This window comes from Equus quagga, chromosome 3 (genome assembly GCF_021613505.1).
Source record: "Equus quagga isolate Etosha38 chromosome 3, UCLA_HA_Equagga_1.0, whole genome shotgun sequence".
Classification (NCBI taxonomy): domain Eukaryota; kingdom Metazoa; phylum Chordata; class Mammalia; order Perissodactyla; family Equidae; genus Equus; species Equus quagga.
The window spans coordinates 39,503,344-39,518,782 of NC_060269.1; the positions used below are offsets into that span (position 1 = coordinate 39,503,344).

Sequence of the window (15,439 nt, forward strand, 5' to 3'; positions counted from 1 at the left end):
TCCACTTAAAAGCAACATTGCTTCAAGTGAGTGTTTCAGCTACAGAAGAATAAAATTGGGACATCTATTTAATTTTTGCCCAGGTATTTAAAATATTAAGATTTACATAAACAGACATCTTAAAAATCTGAACTATCAAATAAAGTCACATAAAGTATCTTCTTCTTCAACCATTATTCCCTTAGCCTTCATAAAATACCACCAAACAAGCAGTCAGATGTAAGGAAATACATTCATTTTACATTTTAGCATAGTGGCTAATATCAGAGCTACCTTCACTTTACATAATTTACATTATTTACTATTTAGAAAGAATAATTAAGCGAGTGTTTAATCCGTACTAAATACTTGATTTATATGCATTATCTCACTAGAAGAAGAGATAAATCAATTTAATATCACTATCACAAGTTATAAAATTCATAATATTCAAGCTTTGCTTGTAGCCAATCTTCTGAGTAAACTCTGAAAGAATTTAAATGCTAGTAAAATGCAGCAATCAGAATTTGGGCTCAATAAGCCACACACAAGCACCGCACTGATGAAAAGGAGCTGCCTCAACTCTTGGAGGTTACCAGGGTAATAGTGATGGTAAGTTACCGACAGTGACTAATCAGCAGAGTCTTACATTACTCCTAAATGCTTAACTTCCAAGCAATGCAGTTTAGAAAACAGATACATTCAGCAACCCCAGAAACCCAAACATGAAGGAGAAAAGGAAGAAAGGTCTTATTATCTAAAAAGCAATAAAAAATGCAAAAGCACACTTACAGAGAATAAGCATCGGACTATCTTAATACACTTAAAAATTAAAATGAGCTCCCTTATTTTTAATAGCATTTTTTATTGAGATATACTTCACATAACATAAAATTCACCATTTAAAATGTACACTTCAGTGGTCCCAGCACACCAATCTTCCTGTTCAACTGTCACCACTATCCAATTCCAGAACACTTCTATCACCCCAAAAGAAATTTAAATTTAAATTTAACCTATTAGCAGTTAGTCCCAAGCTCCCCACCCTCCACTGCCTAGCAATCACTAATCTCCTTTCTGTCTCTATGGACTGGCCTTTTCTGGATATTCCATAAAAATATAATCACACAATATACAGCCTTTTGTGTCTGGCTTCTTTCACTTAGTATAATGTTTTCAAGGTTCATCCATGGTGTAGCATGTAACAGTTCCTTTTCACGGCTGAATAATCCCTTATTTTTTGCAGCAATTAAGTGAGGCATTTCAAGTACTGTGTTTAGACAAGTCACCTGAAACATTTTCAGCCATTCCTGGAGGCCTGTAGGTGGTTGGACAGATGTAATTCGGCGTCGTTGTTGTCCTTGGCCATTGGCTGCTCTCAGGTCTCCAAACGTTGTTGGTGTTGCTGAACATGGTACAAGCCCAGTAGTACTATAAAAAATACAAGAGTGGAAGCAAAGATAGATATTTATTAAGAATAATGAGCTCTAATTTAATAAGAATGATGATCTGGCATATTCCAAACATCAATCGAATTATTTTTATTTGCTTATTTCCAGAGAGCAAGGCTACACAAAACCTATTCTGCTATTCTTAGAGTAAGTTTCCTCCCTCCCACACAACCACCTGTTATTATCCCAGTAATGCTAATTGCAACCAAATGACAGAAAATCTCTATGGCAAAACTGCAAATTGTTGATACATACAAATAATGTTAAAATACTTCCTTAGAAGACACAGGTTCTACTTCTCTGATGACTGGTCTTCAGTGACATAATTCAATTAGAGTTTAAATTTCCTTTATAAAAAGGAGTGTGAGACTTCTGTTTTAAAAAATTCAGATGTAGAAGTAGCATGTTCAAATGTTTTGAACATTTCACTAGTCACATTATTCCTTAAGTTTGCCCCAGATGCCTTCTAAATTGTTTATAATATTTGTCTATTTCTCTCCCATTTTCTATTTTTATTTATAAAGCTTAGTCTAGACAATATTTGACAGGAACAAGCCTTGATTAGAAATGTATTTACTCAAAACAGGTTAAGTATTGAGAACTTATTATGTGCAAAATTAAATAAAAATGAGATCTAATCACTTTTATCCAATAACAAACTTTCTGACAGTTAAAACAAACAAACCTGAAATTCAGTTCTGCCACTAGTAAAATGAGGGAGTAAGTCTAGATGATCTATCTCTAAAATTGTCCAACTCTCCTAAAAATGACTACTTAATAGGAGAAAAAAAAGTTATAACTATGTTACTAATATAGTAAACTTAACTTTCTAATTTCAATATCTAATTAAATTATTTAAACTCAAGGTAAATACTGAATATTTCTATTTTAGAGACATTTAAAAAAAGGAGCAGGAAGATTCAGTTAACAAAACTACACTTGTAAAACAATCTTCAATTTATTGAGTTATGATAATAAAGTGTTCTAAATCCAAAGAACATACAAATTGTAACCTAATAGTTGAATATCAAGCTCTGATAAGTTACTTATGAAACAACTCCCCCATTCTTTTCTGTCCAGCGTATCTCATTATTTTGTTAAAAAATGTATCTCAGTCACTAGATTTTACAGAAAAATCTTCATATGTACCACATTTAAATCTTTTAACATCATACATCTAAGACAATCTCTAACAATCAACAATTAAATCTATTTTTTCTTCTATTAAATTTCAAAGGTAAGCTCTATTTTCTTCTCCAAAACGAAAAAGGATGTGCTTATAACTTAAATTTTCTAATAAAAAATGATGGAGAATCATAGTTTCATCTTATTATTAGAAAAATCTGTCAAAGAAATTTTAAAACATCAAATATATACTGACAATGTCTCCAAAAAGACATGGAAATCAATATGCTGTTTAGTAAGATTATATGTTAAAAGGCTAAAAATAAAATTTTCACCTTTTCAGGTGCTTTCTCAAAATAAAAAGTGAGCAACTAAAGACAAATTTTACTTAATGTGTTTTGTAGTAAAAATTCAGCATTCGTTTATAAGCTGCCTTAAAAACAACTGAACAATTTAATATGTTTGTCCTGGTATATTAATAGAAGACCAATATGCTTGACATTTTCTATACATTAAAAAAAAGAGTACATTTTTAACATTAAACTCAACTTTCTCATCCAAGAAATACTTTATCAACACCAGAAGGAAAAAGCAAAAATGAAGTGAATAGTTTCACTTGTCTATCACTCAACATCCTCTCGTGGAAGTGCCAAAAGAGTGAAATTGTCAAAAGGCAAGGGGTTAAGTAAGAGGGAGGGGGACAGTTAACATGGGAAAAATCACACAAAAAGCATTTCCTGAATAACTAAAAGATAGCCTCATTTTTCTCTTCCGTTTCATCTCTGCATTCTTTTCATATAAAACTACTCTAATCATTGTTTCTATATTTCACAAAAGAGCATTTGAAAGAAATATTTTCCACAACTGAATGAAATAAAAAAAATATAAACTGTTTCCCTGAAAAAAAAAGATGTAATCTGTAACAATGTTCAATCACAAAAACTTAGGTCTGAGCAATGTTAATTTTACTGCATCTTATAGAATAAAAATAACTCTAAATCAAAATATGTAGGGAAAAAAGAAGAAATGTCACCACCATGAAATTCTTATGGCTTCTATAGCTAACTTTCACTCAGTTATTTGAAGAAGTGACAATTATACAAAAAAGACCAAAAAAAGCTCTTAAGATATTTTTTGTCATTTAAATTTTAAAACACCACATTCCAAATGACATCCAAAGGCATTTTTAATTAGCTGGGTAATAGATATTGTGCTGAAGTTAGCCTAATTAGCGTGAGAGTGGGAAAAGTTTTATACTGATGCAAAATCCAAAAATGATGGAATGGTGGAGGAAACAAGACTACAATTGTATTTAGTTGTTATGGAAACTATGCTACTGGTGTAGAAATGTATGTGTTAAAAACATAAGACCTACCAAGCAAATAAAAGGGGATTTCTAACACAGTAATTTCATAAAATAAGATTTAATTAGTAATTGTGAGGTTTATTTCACTGCTAATAAATGTATCTTCAATTTTGCATATATAAATATCCACCCCAGAACAGCTGTTGCTATAGGAACAAGATACATTTGCTCATATGTTCACATTTTAAGATAATTTACTTTTTAGAATTCCTTAAAAATTGTGATTTAAAAATTGTTGATAGGAGAACTTCTGCTTGTGTCTTACTTCAATGTATTAGCAACAAAATATAAAGCTATAATGGTAGTCATTCTTCTCCTTATTTAAAATGATATATTTCCCAATTTTCAGTCATCTCAAAATGTGTTAAACAGTCAACAGTACTAGAGACATTATAGTTCTATGAGAATAAACTGGAAGAAATGCTTTTAGAATCATCAACTCTTTAAAGAAACATGAGAATCATGAGGGAATCAATGATTATACTTCATATTACCTTGTATATTCTGAGACTTTGCATGGTTTCTTTCCCAAAGAAAAAGAGCGGACCTCAGAACCATGGTCCAACTTTCTTTTCATCTATAAGGTAAAACAAATAAGATATGTTTAAAAAAAAAAAAACACCTGTCCAACTATCAAATCTTAATGTTAGCATCAGTAATATTGAAAAAATTCTTAAATTTTCTTATGCCTACATTAATTAGGCATAATTAATTAATATAGAAAATATATGTTTCATAGTTTCTTCTATTAGTTCTACTTCATTTTACTCTTTACAAGACTGGAAAGGTGAATTTTTCCCCCTAATATTTTGTCCAGAAGAACACTGCATGATGATTTAAAAATTGATATCCATCATATATACTCCTTGAGAGTAATATACGTTTCACGTTTTCCAGTTTAAGAACCAACATAGTGGAAAATGTCATGTTAATCCACTCAGAAAGAACCATATTTAACATGCCTTCCTTAACTGATCTTCATTTTCCTTTAAAAACGTATTTTAAGAAAGATAAAATACACAACAAAATTCAAAATTTCAAAATCAGAATGGCAGTAACAGTAACTGAATTTAAAATACATATTACTATAAAAGAGTAAAGGGAACAACATAAATAAAATGATCTTGAAAAGTAATTATGAGGCATGAAGCAATGAATATGGGCAATGAGGACAGTAAAAAAGTAAATCTGTAATAAGAGAGAAATCTAGAGATGGTATAATAAAGGTGGGAAAAAAGCCATCAACTGATATTTACACAGACTATAACTCTACTGACAGATACTCACTCAGGACAAAATATCCTAACTTGAAAAGCAACAACAACAAAAAGATTTAAAAAGAAAGAGTTATGCATCTTTGTAGGGTATTTCATTATGCTATATATATGCAATACTGTAAATACATTCAGAATTGCATTTTGTCTACATCAATATTAAAATATTTATTTTTTATACTTCACGAACGGTTAACTGAGGTCATCTAACTATACATATATTATAAAACTAGAAAATAAGATCTGATAAGATTCAACTTTTCCTATTTCAACAACCCCTCTCAGATTTGTGTCTGCTAATTAATCACTGTATTATTGAAAATTACAGGGGGAAAAACCCGAGAGTGATAGATAGCTATCCTCATTTTTCTAATAAGGTGAAAATCCTTGCTTTGCAGCAGTCTTATTTTCTTACCTATTGCCTCACGTGGGAACATCAGCATAACACAGCATGCTACACTATAAATACTAAAGAGAACCAACAAGACTCTAAAAATCTTTTTGAACCATACTCTGGATAATATAGACCATGTTTTTATCATAATGAAGAAAGTCTTCCAAAATACAGGGATGATCTTACGATATTAAGGGCTAGAGGTGAGGGTACGACAAGCTCATCCACAATTTATACCTTAGTTCATGAATACCTACTGGAAAGAAATGGAATTGGTCTTATTTCTACCCTTCAGAAGTTTCTGTACTCATTACATCGTTTTAAAGTGATTCCTCTCAAAGACTATTATTTTCTTTCTTCAAATAATTTTAATAAAAAGCAAAAATAAATATAAAAGCTTTAATACATAGGTAGCCACGTGCTGGCATGTATATAAATTATAGACACACATGCATACATAAACACAAATGTATCCATCGGGAAGGTCAGTCAGTACAGATAACCTTAAAAATCTTGGGGTTTTTTTTAATAACTTCCACAGATTCTTATTTTCAAAATTATTATGAGAAACTTTGATATTCATTCTAATTAAGTTTATAATACTGGTTTTCAGAACTTCCCTGGATATCTTGTAAATACATTGATGCAAATGTCATTTGCCACTAAAAGCAAACTTTATTTCCATCTTAGAAATCCTTCAATGAATAAAAACACCCAAAATACCTATCAGGGGAACAACTGAGAAAAAATTTTTATCTTTAAAATATTTTATGATATAAAGTACTTTCTGAATGACTATACAAGTCTTTTAAATATTATGTTGTTTACTGAAAATACTGACTTTAGAAGCAAAAATTAATTCTGCAATTTTTCAAGGGGCGCAGAAAGTAAATATGACCTCTTTAAATATAAATCCCAAACATTCTAGAGATTCTACACTTTAAAAAAGTCAACTAAAGAAAAAAGTGATATATATATGTACAAGGTATAGAAAAATTAAAGGCAAAAGCTTCACTAAAAGCCAACTAAGGATAGAGTATTTCCAGGTCAGCATTTGATGGAGCCACGGTTTTAAAGTCTGAACATATTTTTAGTGAAAAATCCTCAGATTAAAATACACATTTTATTTTAAATTTAAAGCTTTTTACAGCTCACGTTGTCTTTCCATTATTTGCTTACATTCACGATATAAAACAGAATACCAGACATCCAGCCACCCACCAAAATTAGAGGATACTGCAGCCATCTCTGATGATACAGATTTTCCTTCTCAGGCAGGCACACACACACAATCATACAACACAGGAAGAAAACAGATTACTTACTTTGTAAAAAATCATTTTCAGTGTGCCGTAGAAACCCATATTTTCTGTATTTTTCCCCTTCAGTGATTCTGTGCCCCCGTGTGTCCGGCTGCTTGGCAGTCTCTGACAATATAAACCTTTTTCAGGTAGGTATGTCACAGATTCTAATGTGGACATGCTCAGGCACGTCAGAAAAGGAAGATTAGGGAGCAGAACCGGCAACAAAACTCCACAGTAAAGGCAAACGCAGCTCAGTATCAAACCGCTTCTCGGGACACACATACATACATGCAGCTTGACTGAGGAGAACTCGAGGGAATAATGAGAGAGAACCGAGAAGATTATTGGAGGAGACTATGCCCTGTCAAAGCCTTGACTGAACAGATTCCTCCCTCAGCAGCAGAGGGATCAGATTACATCTTCCCTTGAACACAGAATGGTGCAGTCCAGGATTCAGCAATGCAGACTGCACATCAATTATATGGTGATCCGCTCCAGGGAACCCGTAAGCACACAACGCACTGAACAGAGGGAGGATATGGGCAGCAAATGAGACCGCCCCCACACAACAGCCCCCACTCCCCTCTCAAACTTTCAGGAGATTATTTTTGTATTTTGTAAAACCTGCATTTTCGAAGAGTTTTAAATGGCAAGCATCATTTCCACAAATAAGTCCTTTCAGAAACATTTTGAAAATGGAATATATTTTCATACGGTCCTCCCAACAGAAGCAAAGCAGGCTATTTTCACTAACTGTTATCCTATTGCAGTCCTGGCACACACTGATCAGATTTTTCAAGTAGCTTGGATGGTACAAAATGGGCAATCCCAAAGGAATAAATTAAATATTCTTCAGGAGGATTTAAAATAAAGTAAACCACTTTGGAGCATATGGCATTTGCAGAAATTATGTAATAAGCTATATTTCAACCTGTACATTTCTTATATCAAAATTTACTGAAAATATTCCCTATGCTTTTCCATTTCATTCGTTTAAAACATAGTTTCTAAGACAATTACCACATACTTCATCAATCCTTAGTAATCATGAGAATATCTTTTTAAGATTAACAAACTAGCACTAGGTGTATAAAGTTTGGCTGAAAGGTTCTATTTCTCCAAAGGGAGCAAAAGCTGTGCTTACTGGAGAGTCTTACCCTTATTGCTAATGTAATCTTGAATAAACAGGAGGCACTGGATTTCTACTTTCAAAATTCTACTAACAATGTGTATTCTTTATCATTAAAAAGGCATTTTACATAATAACAAAGGTACCAAAGTTTGCCTGAAGGCAATCTTTTTCTTAGAATGACTACTACACAAATCTACATATTTCACCTTGCAACTTGCTACACAACTAGCTTCTGAGGCAATTATGAGATTCTTTGGACTAGAAAGCCCCATTATTAAGGGTCTAGTTAATTAATTCCTACCCTCCCCATTAACATTCTTTATTACAAGTAAACTGTGTGCCCATAGTTATTTAAGTACTTAAAAGAAAGTTTCTTCAGGAAAAAAGAAATATTACTTAGATTTACTACATATTAAAACTCTCTGCTATGGTAATAAATGACTTTTGTTAGGAAAATGGTTTTAAATACTGCATCAAGTAGTATCATAATTTTAAAAATAAATGTTTACCTTTACAACTAAGACATTAAGTCAGTGTAATGTCTTTTACTTTAAAACATAAATGAAAGAAGATAATCTAAAATTTTATGAAGATGTACATCTTGGATCTTCTCCTGGAAATTATAAAGTCTATTATCTTTTTTAAAAATTCCCTACCTGGCTTTTAAATTAATTCTTACCCTCAGAAATGATATGTACATGTATCCAGCAGAAGTTAGTTTTCTAAATAAACAATTAGCTTACTTGAAAGGAAAGTTCATTTGAAAAAGAAATCTCTTTCTCTTAGCAAAAAGAATCCAACTGTTAGGAATGGACCCACAAACCCTTTTGTTGAAGGCTTCAGAGGACTCAGGATTAAAAAAAAGAAAAGGATCCCCTTCCTGGACTCTGTTGTGGGCTATCTGAAGAAATTAATTGTAAAATGAACATCTGAAATTTCATCTAAAATTTGTCAGTGGTAACTAGCTTGTCAGAGGACAAATGGACTACCTGCCAGTCATATAACAGTATATACCTTGACTTCAACTGAAATCATGTCCTATCTTTAGCTGAACTAATCTTTTCAAATAAAGTCTATTCAATGGAGGACACAAACAAACTTTAATAAACCAGGGACATCATCTCAAAACTTAGCATCTTTAAAGAAGCAAATATCTTAATTTTGTATATTCAAAGGAATGTTCTTGTAGTTACATGGCTCCTATGCATGCCTATGAAGTTTCAGGAAAACCTGATCCCCACAAATGTGTTTATATGTAGGTATGTATACTCATGTTTGTTTGAATAGGCAAAGTATTGACATGGTTCAAAAATCAAAATGATATACAAAAAGCATACATTGAAAACACCTTCCACCACCTCATATCCCCCATCTAGCATGGCTCCCACTTGGTAATGATTTTTATTAGTTTGTTTATCCTTTAAGTCAGAATGTTTATGTTTATAAATCATCATGACGACTTTACCTTCCCAAGTATTTAAACAATCCTCCCTAATATTTTGTTGATAATGTTAATTTAAACTGTGAAGAAAAGAATTTGTCAAGCAAAGCTAGTCAACCAAGTCTCTAACTAGACTTCAAATTAACAGAATAAAATAGATGATTTTCAATATTCTCTGAAGTACTACTAATGAAAATTGTGACCTATTATATTACTTTCATCATAATCTATATATGAACAAACCAGATGAAATCACTCTCACATTCCTATTGCTGGGAGTCTTGGCTAAAACACAGATGTTTAAAACTTTATTCAGAGATTTAAGTTTTTAGTAGTATACTGAAAAAGCCTTTGTGTGTGTATCAATATCTATCTATTTTATCCTATGGTAGACAGAAACATTTTAAACCTGAGATCAGTCCATAACCTATGTTAAATAAGTTTACAAAAAAAATATTTTATGCTTTAGGCTAGAATGTTAACTAGTAAGTTCACAGAAAAGGCTAGCTAGTCAATCACTATAGCTAAGAAAACACTTGTGTTTATCATCCAAATTTTTAGAATATCTCAATTATTAAATATATTTTCACTACAACAAACTAAATCTTCCTGTAATTTCAGCTAGGCAATAAATTTCTCATTCTATAAAAAATTATTTCTTGTGCTGACGGACAACCTATAAGCCTTACTGAAAATCTCTAAGGGAGTGACTGACAATGAGGTCTTGGGATATAGCTTATCTGGTAACTCAGATCCAATGCTCATCTGATCACAACTCCATTGAGACAGGTGTATGAGAAGAACGGATGAGGGCAATAACTTGAAAGAAACCCAAAAAACAGCACCAAGCTATGAAGATATACTGCCCCAGGCATCTAAGTCTTTGGGAAATAACGGCAGGAGAACGATTGGTCTGTGAGCTAGCACAAGAGAAATGGCTCTTTTTGAGCAATTGGTTGGGATGACCAAGTTTTTAGAGGGGCAAGTTGTAGTTATGGGCAGAAACACAAATGAATCTAAATATAAACAGTGAGAAAAATATAAACCGTAAAACAGTCTTCACTGAATCATGTATCTTTGGAGAAGTATGTATTGTTATACATGGTGTCAACAGAGGAAGGGGTAATTAATAGAGGACTTTTCCTCACCTTGACTCTCAAGAGTTCATTATTTCCATTTTAAATATATTCTTCTATTATTGCATTTGCCATACCTCCTTGTCATTATTTTTATACATCTTTCTTCCATATCTACTCCTTGAAGGTTCACACCTTACTCTAAGACATAGTAAAACAACAATATGTAACAAATTATTCGTATTTTTGAATAACTACTCATACAAGCAAATAGTAGCATACACTGCCTCATTTTTCTAAAGCATAAATATATGTTATACTTAGTACCAAAAAGTCTATCTAGTGTATTACAATTAGTTGATGAGACTATGAATACTATTGGTTCTTTTCATTACCTCTCTAACATTTAAAAACTTACTTCCATTTTATAATAGTAGGAGAACGTGTTTATATTCTCATGTTGGTGATTTTCTTTATTATTATCATGACAACATTCTTAACTCTCATATTACACTAGGAAAATCACCTACCACAGTTAGCTGTCTTGCCCTGAGCACAGAACGCAGATTAGAGACGTTTCAAAATTTCAACATCAAAGAAAGGAATGCCAAGCATGTTGAGACTGAAACAAACTTTCTGAAATCTCGCTAACCCGCTGTCATTAACTTTCTGGGATGTGAGTTCTTATTAAAAAGTTCACAACTGAAATTGGCAAGTTAATAAACCTGTCCTGTCACAGTTATTATCATTTAAAACAGTATGCATGCCTAGCATCTACATGCTCCCTAATGCAAGTAGGTAGCAGTATTGACCAATTAGCTATTTCCCACATTTATTCATTCATTACACATTAATTTAGCACCTACTATGTGTCAGATATTGGATAGTATATAATTAAGAAAACTTTTTTCTTTCTCCATTGAACTTATGGTCAATTTAAGACAGAGAACAGGGTAATATATATACACATCTGACTCTTACAATTCACAGTGAAATTAGTTTTAAAAACTTTTTGAGAATACGTAAAATGAAACAAGGTGAGCCATATTTAGTTTGAAATTACCGTCCAAGTAAACAAATATTGAAATACTCTTGTATTAGGAAAAAAAAATCCCAAACACTAAATACTGTAATATATAACTTAACTTTGTTTAAAATAAACTTGTTGGGGGGGGGGTGCTTATGATAATATACAAAACCCTAACCTCAATAAATCAAAATACCACAGCTCAGACTGGTCTTTAAAAATTTTTAAGATAACTATAATTGTAGGGTTGGTAGTTTTGTAAATTTTTCTTTTCTTTGAAGTTTAGGGTATTTATAACTCTCTCTACAAAAATGCAGCCCCCAAGGATTTGACACAAATAAATTGCAATGTTAATCTAAGCAGCAGATTTCTTCACCCCTTCAGATTGAGCCAAATTAGCGATCTGATAAACACATGTGTAAACGTACGTATCTACCAATATATAAATACACACACATACAGAGTTTCACACAATAATGCAAGTTAAGAGTTCTATCTATCACAGCCATAGAAGAAAACAATGAAGATGGGAGTTTTGTTTGCTTGCTCTTCTAAAATTTACATGGTTATAGAGCTGTTGGAGACTTAACACAGCATCGAAACACTCCTTACAGCACTTTTTTCACAAACAGACACTTGTCCTGCGATAATCTGACAAAGTTAGTAAGTCACTCTGCAGTTTATACTGATTTATCTAGAAAGCAATTAATCTTTACATCTTATGCTTCAAGTTCAAAATAAACTACCAGTAAACAATTTGAATTCATATCTCTAAGTTTCCTCTCAAAATCTAACTATAAATATTTTATAGTAATCCCTTCAGTAAAGTAAGGAAAATATCAAGGGAAATTATAAAAAAAAATGAGATTGATTTCAAAAAAAATAAAACAGCAAATATGACCAGGAAAGAACTTAATTAACATGGAGAAGGAATAAAATCAATTTTTCCTCCATGTAAGGCCTAGACCCCTATTCTTTCTTCTACTTTCTTTACCCAATTCCATATTTACTGCTATTGTTTGTGATGTTCAAATATATTTACCTGACAAGAAAAATTTTTTATAGGTGTGGTATATCAATCTTGTATTTTAGTATTAAAACAAACTTTCAAGGACTATTTAAAATTCTGGAATAATTTCTTAAATTAGCTATTAGTCATGGCCAAAAAGTTTTGAGAAAAAAGCTGAAGGCTAAAAAGTAAAAAAGTTCTATCTACTGAATCAACAAGAAAACATTAATAGCAGGAAGCCATAGAGTTTAGAACTAGAAGGGATCTTGGAAATCATCGAAATCACCTTTGTTTGTAGAATGAACATGAGTTTCGGAATCAGAGAAATCTGAGTTTTAACACCGCTTTGCCATTATTACAGTGTAACCTTGCTGGGGGTTATTTGAACTTTATGAGCTCCAGTTTTCTCTTATTTGTAAAAACGTAATGCTAATACCATCCACCTTACCAACCTAACTCACAGAGTCGTTGTGAGGTCATTGTAGATGCCCAGCACATAACAGATATCCTATAAATACCCTATAAAATAATAACTTATTAACAGGTGAAAAAAGATGAAGTAGAGAATTAAGTGTCTTGTTCAAGGTTATACAGCTATATTAGAACCTTAGACTCTGGTCCCCCAAGTTCACTACTTTTTAATTTTCAATGATTTGTATTAGATATGTGACAGCTCAAGTTGAGCTTAAAAAGTCAGGCATTTCTAAAGAAGGAAAAACGCTATATTTTGCAAACAGCAATTAATTATGCAAACTACAACTAAATCTTGATTATTCAGTTCATGGGATGATTATGTAGGTCCATATAACTATGCTTCTGCTATATGTGGGAAATATGAGGCAAAGACGTGGTGACTGGGAAAAGGTGAGAGAAAGATTTAGGTTAAAATAAATCAATCAATTAAGAAATAATCACTATATCCCAATATCTGCTAAATGCTACTTATGACAAATAAAAACATTACAATGACCTCCTCCCCCAAGAAACTTAAAATCCAACTGGCAAGACAAGAAATTAATAGAGAAGAATATTTGACTAGATATCAAGCCCCAAATTGGGTAGTCTAGGAGGTCAGAAAATGGAGAAATCATTTAAATTGTCTGAGAAGATTTCATGAAAGATACGGTTTTGCTTCTAAGTTTATAAGAAGTTTGGTAGATGTTGAGGAAAAAGAAGGAAATTATCATTTGTGGACCTAAGATATATGTGGAAATACCACTTATCATTAATTTGAAGGATTAACAACATGTATAAGACCTCTGGTAGTCACTGATCTTGTAAGGTTCATTAAGGGATAACTTATTTAGCACTGTATCTCCTAATTCAAATATTTAATACTACAGTTCAAATATTCTTTAACTTACCAGTAATGGTTTCTTCAAAAGTACTTCCTGCCATGACTCATTCTTCCATTTTAGAGCTAATATATATCTTTCTGTACAAGGAGAACTTTACTGTGTGGGTGTGAAGACTGTGGACTTTCTATTTTAGTTACAAACACTGACTAATAAGGGGTCCTTCTGTTTCAATAGGTACTCAGAAATCATACATACAACTGGGTTGTACTATTGAATATAGGGGGAAATGGTGAAGAAAGAAGAGATTTCTTAAACAAACATTCATTCAAATTTTATACTCCTCAAAAAGCTTCATGAAAAGACAATAAAAAGTGTAACTCAGGGCAGTAGGCGGGTCCATGATTCATTGATTTTCACCAACATGTGGCCAAAGTGACCTCTGCTATTCAAAAATGCATAGCTTGCTTGGAAAATTAAGTACTTCGTCTTGCTCCACTTTCGCCCTTTCTCTCCTTGCCCTTCCCGTCCAGCCCCCAGATCCAAAGCCTCCTTCTAAGGAACAGACTTCACTCCAGAGCATTTTGAAGTCACAGAAACTGCTCATGTACAGAACCAAGGGAAGAGCTACTGTAAAGTAGAAGGGATGTGAGATTCAAACACATTATACAAAGTATGGTCTTTTGAAAATATATATGTACATATTTAAGGGTGTTTGTGTGTATGTATGTTTGCATGCATAGAGAAAGCTTACATAAATATATAAAAGTGTTCACAGTGGTCACCTAAGTGGCTTAATAAGAAATTTTCCCTCTTTTTCCTTATCTGTTAATAAACAAGTGTTACTTGTATAACCTTTTGAGTACCTCCTATGTGCTCACAACTGTTCTAGGCACTAAGCATAACGTGGCAAACAATGCAGATGAGCTCTCTACTCTCATATAGTTTATATTCAGGGAGAAGGAGGAGATAGAATAAACTAATAAATGAACAAGATAATTTCATATAATGCTAAGTTCTAAGAGAGAAATAAAATAGGGTGCTATGAAAGAAGTAAGGAGAGAAGTGTGGCTACTTTTGAATGGCATCACGCAGGAAACAATTTTTAAGTCAATATGATAGAGTAGAGCCTGTAATCCACAAGAATAAGGGCCCTGTGAGTCGGGAGAAGTGACTGGTACAAGATGAAGTCAGAGGCGTAACCAAGTGCCAGATCATGGAGAATCTTGGAGGCAATGGTCAGGAGTTTGGATTTAATTCTAAGTGCAACGTGAAGTCATTAGAAGAGTTTTAGAACGGGAGTAATTTAACACAACTTCTGTATATATCTTTGTCTATATTATTTTTTATATTTTCAAAAATGTATATTAAATTGAAGACCACTCACAAAGAAATTCTCACTTGCTGAAATTCGAGATACAAAGAATGCATAACTATATTTGAACTCTTTTTCAACTCTTTCATGTAGCAGTTACTCTTCCATTTCTCTTATCACTTGTCACCTCAAACTAACTCTCAAACTCAGCACCTATCCCAAAAGATTCCTAAACTTGGAAAAGGAAGAGA

At 32.4% G+C, this 15,439-nt stretch overlaps 1 protein-coding gene across 6 annotated transcripts in view; it reads right to left on the bottom strand.

The window, feature by feature from the left end:
- Positions 1–15,439, bottom strand: part of FBXW7 (F-box and WD repeat domain containing 7) — a 217,388-nt gene that overhangs the window by 24,382 nt on the left and 177,567 nt on the right. For 4 of the 6 annotated variants that reach the window (XM_046656230.1, XM_046656228.1, XM_046656231.1 and 1 more), the window contains 2 exons: positions 4,416–4,498; positions 1,269–1,410 (listed from right to left, as the gene is read on the bottom strand). In XM_046656230.1, the coding sequence (XP_046512186.1) occupies positions 1,269–1,410; positions 4,416–4,498 (225 nt within the window). Of the gene's footprint in view, positions 1–1,268; positions 1,411–4,415; positions 4,499–6,914; positions 7,215–15,439 lie in introns of those variants that run through there. The other 2 variants (XM_046656234.1, XM_046656232.1) reach the window with 2 other exon arrangements.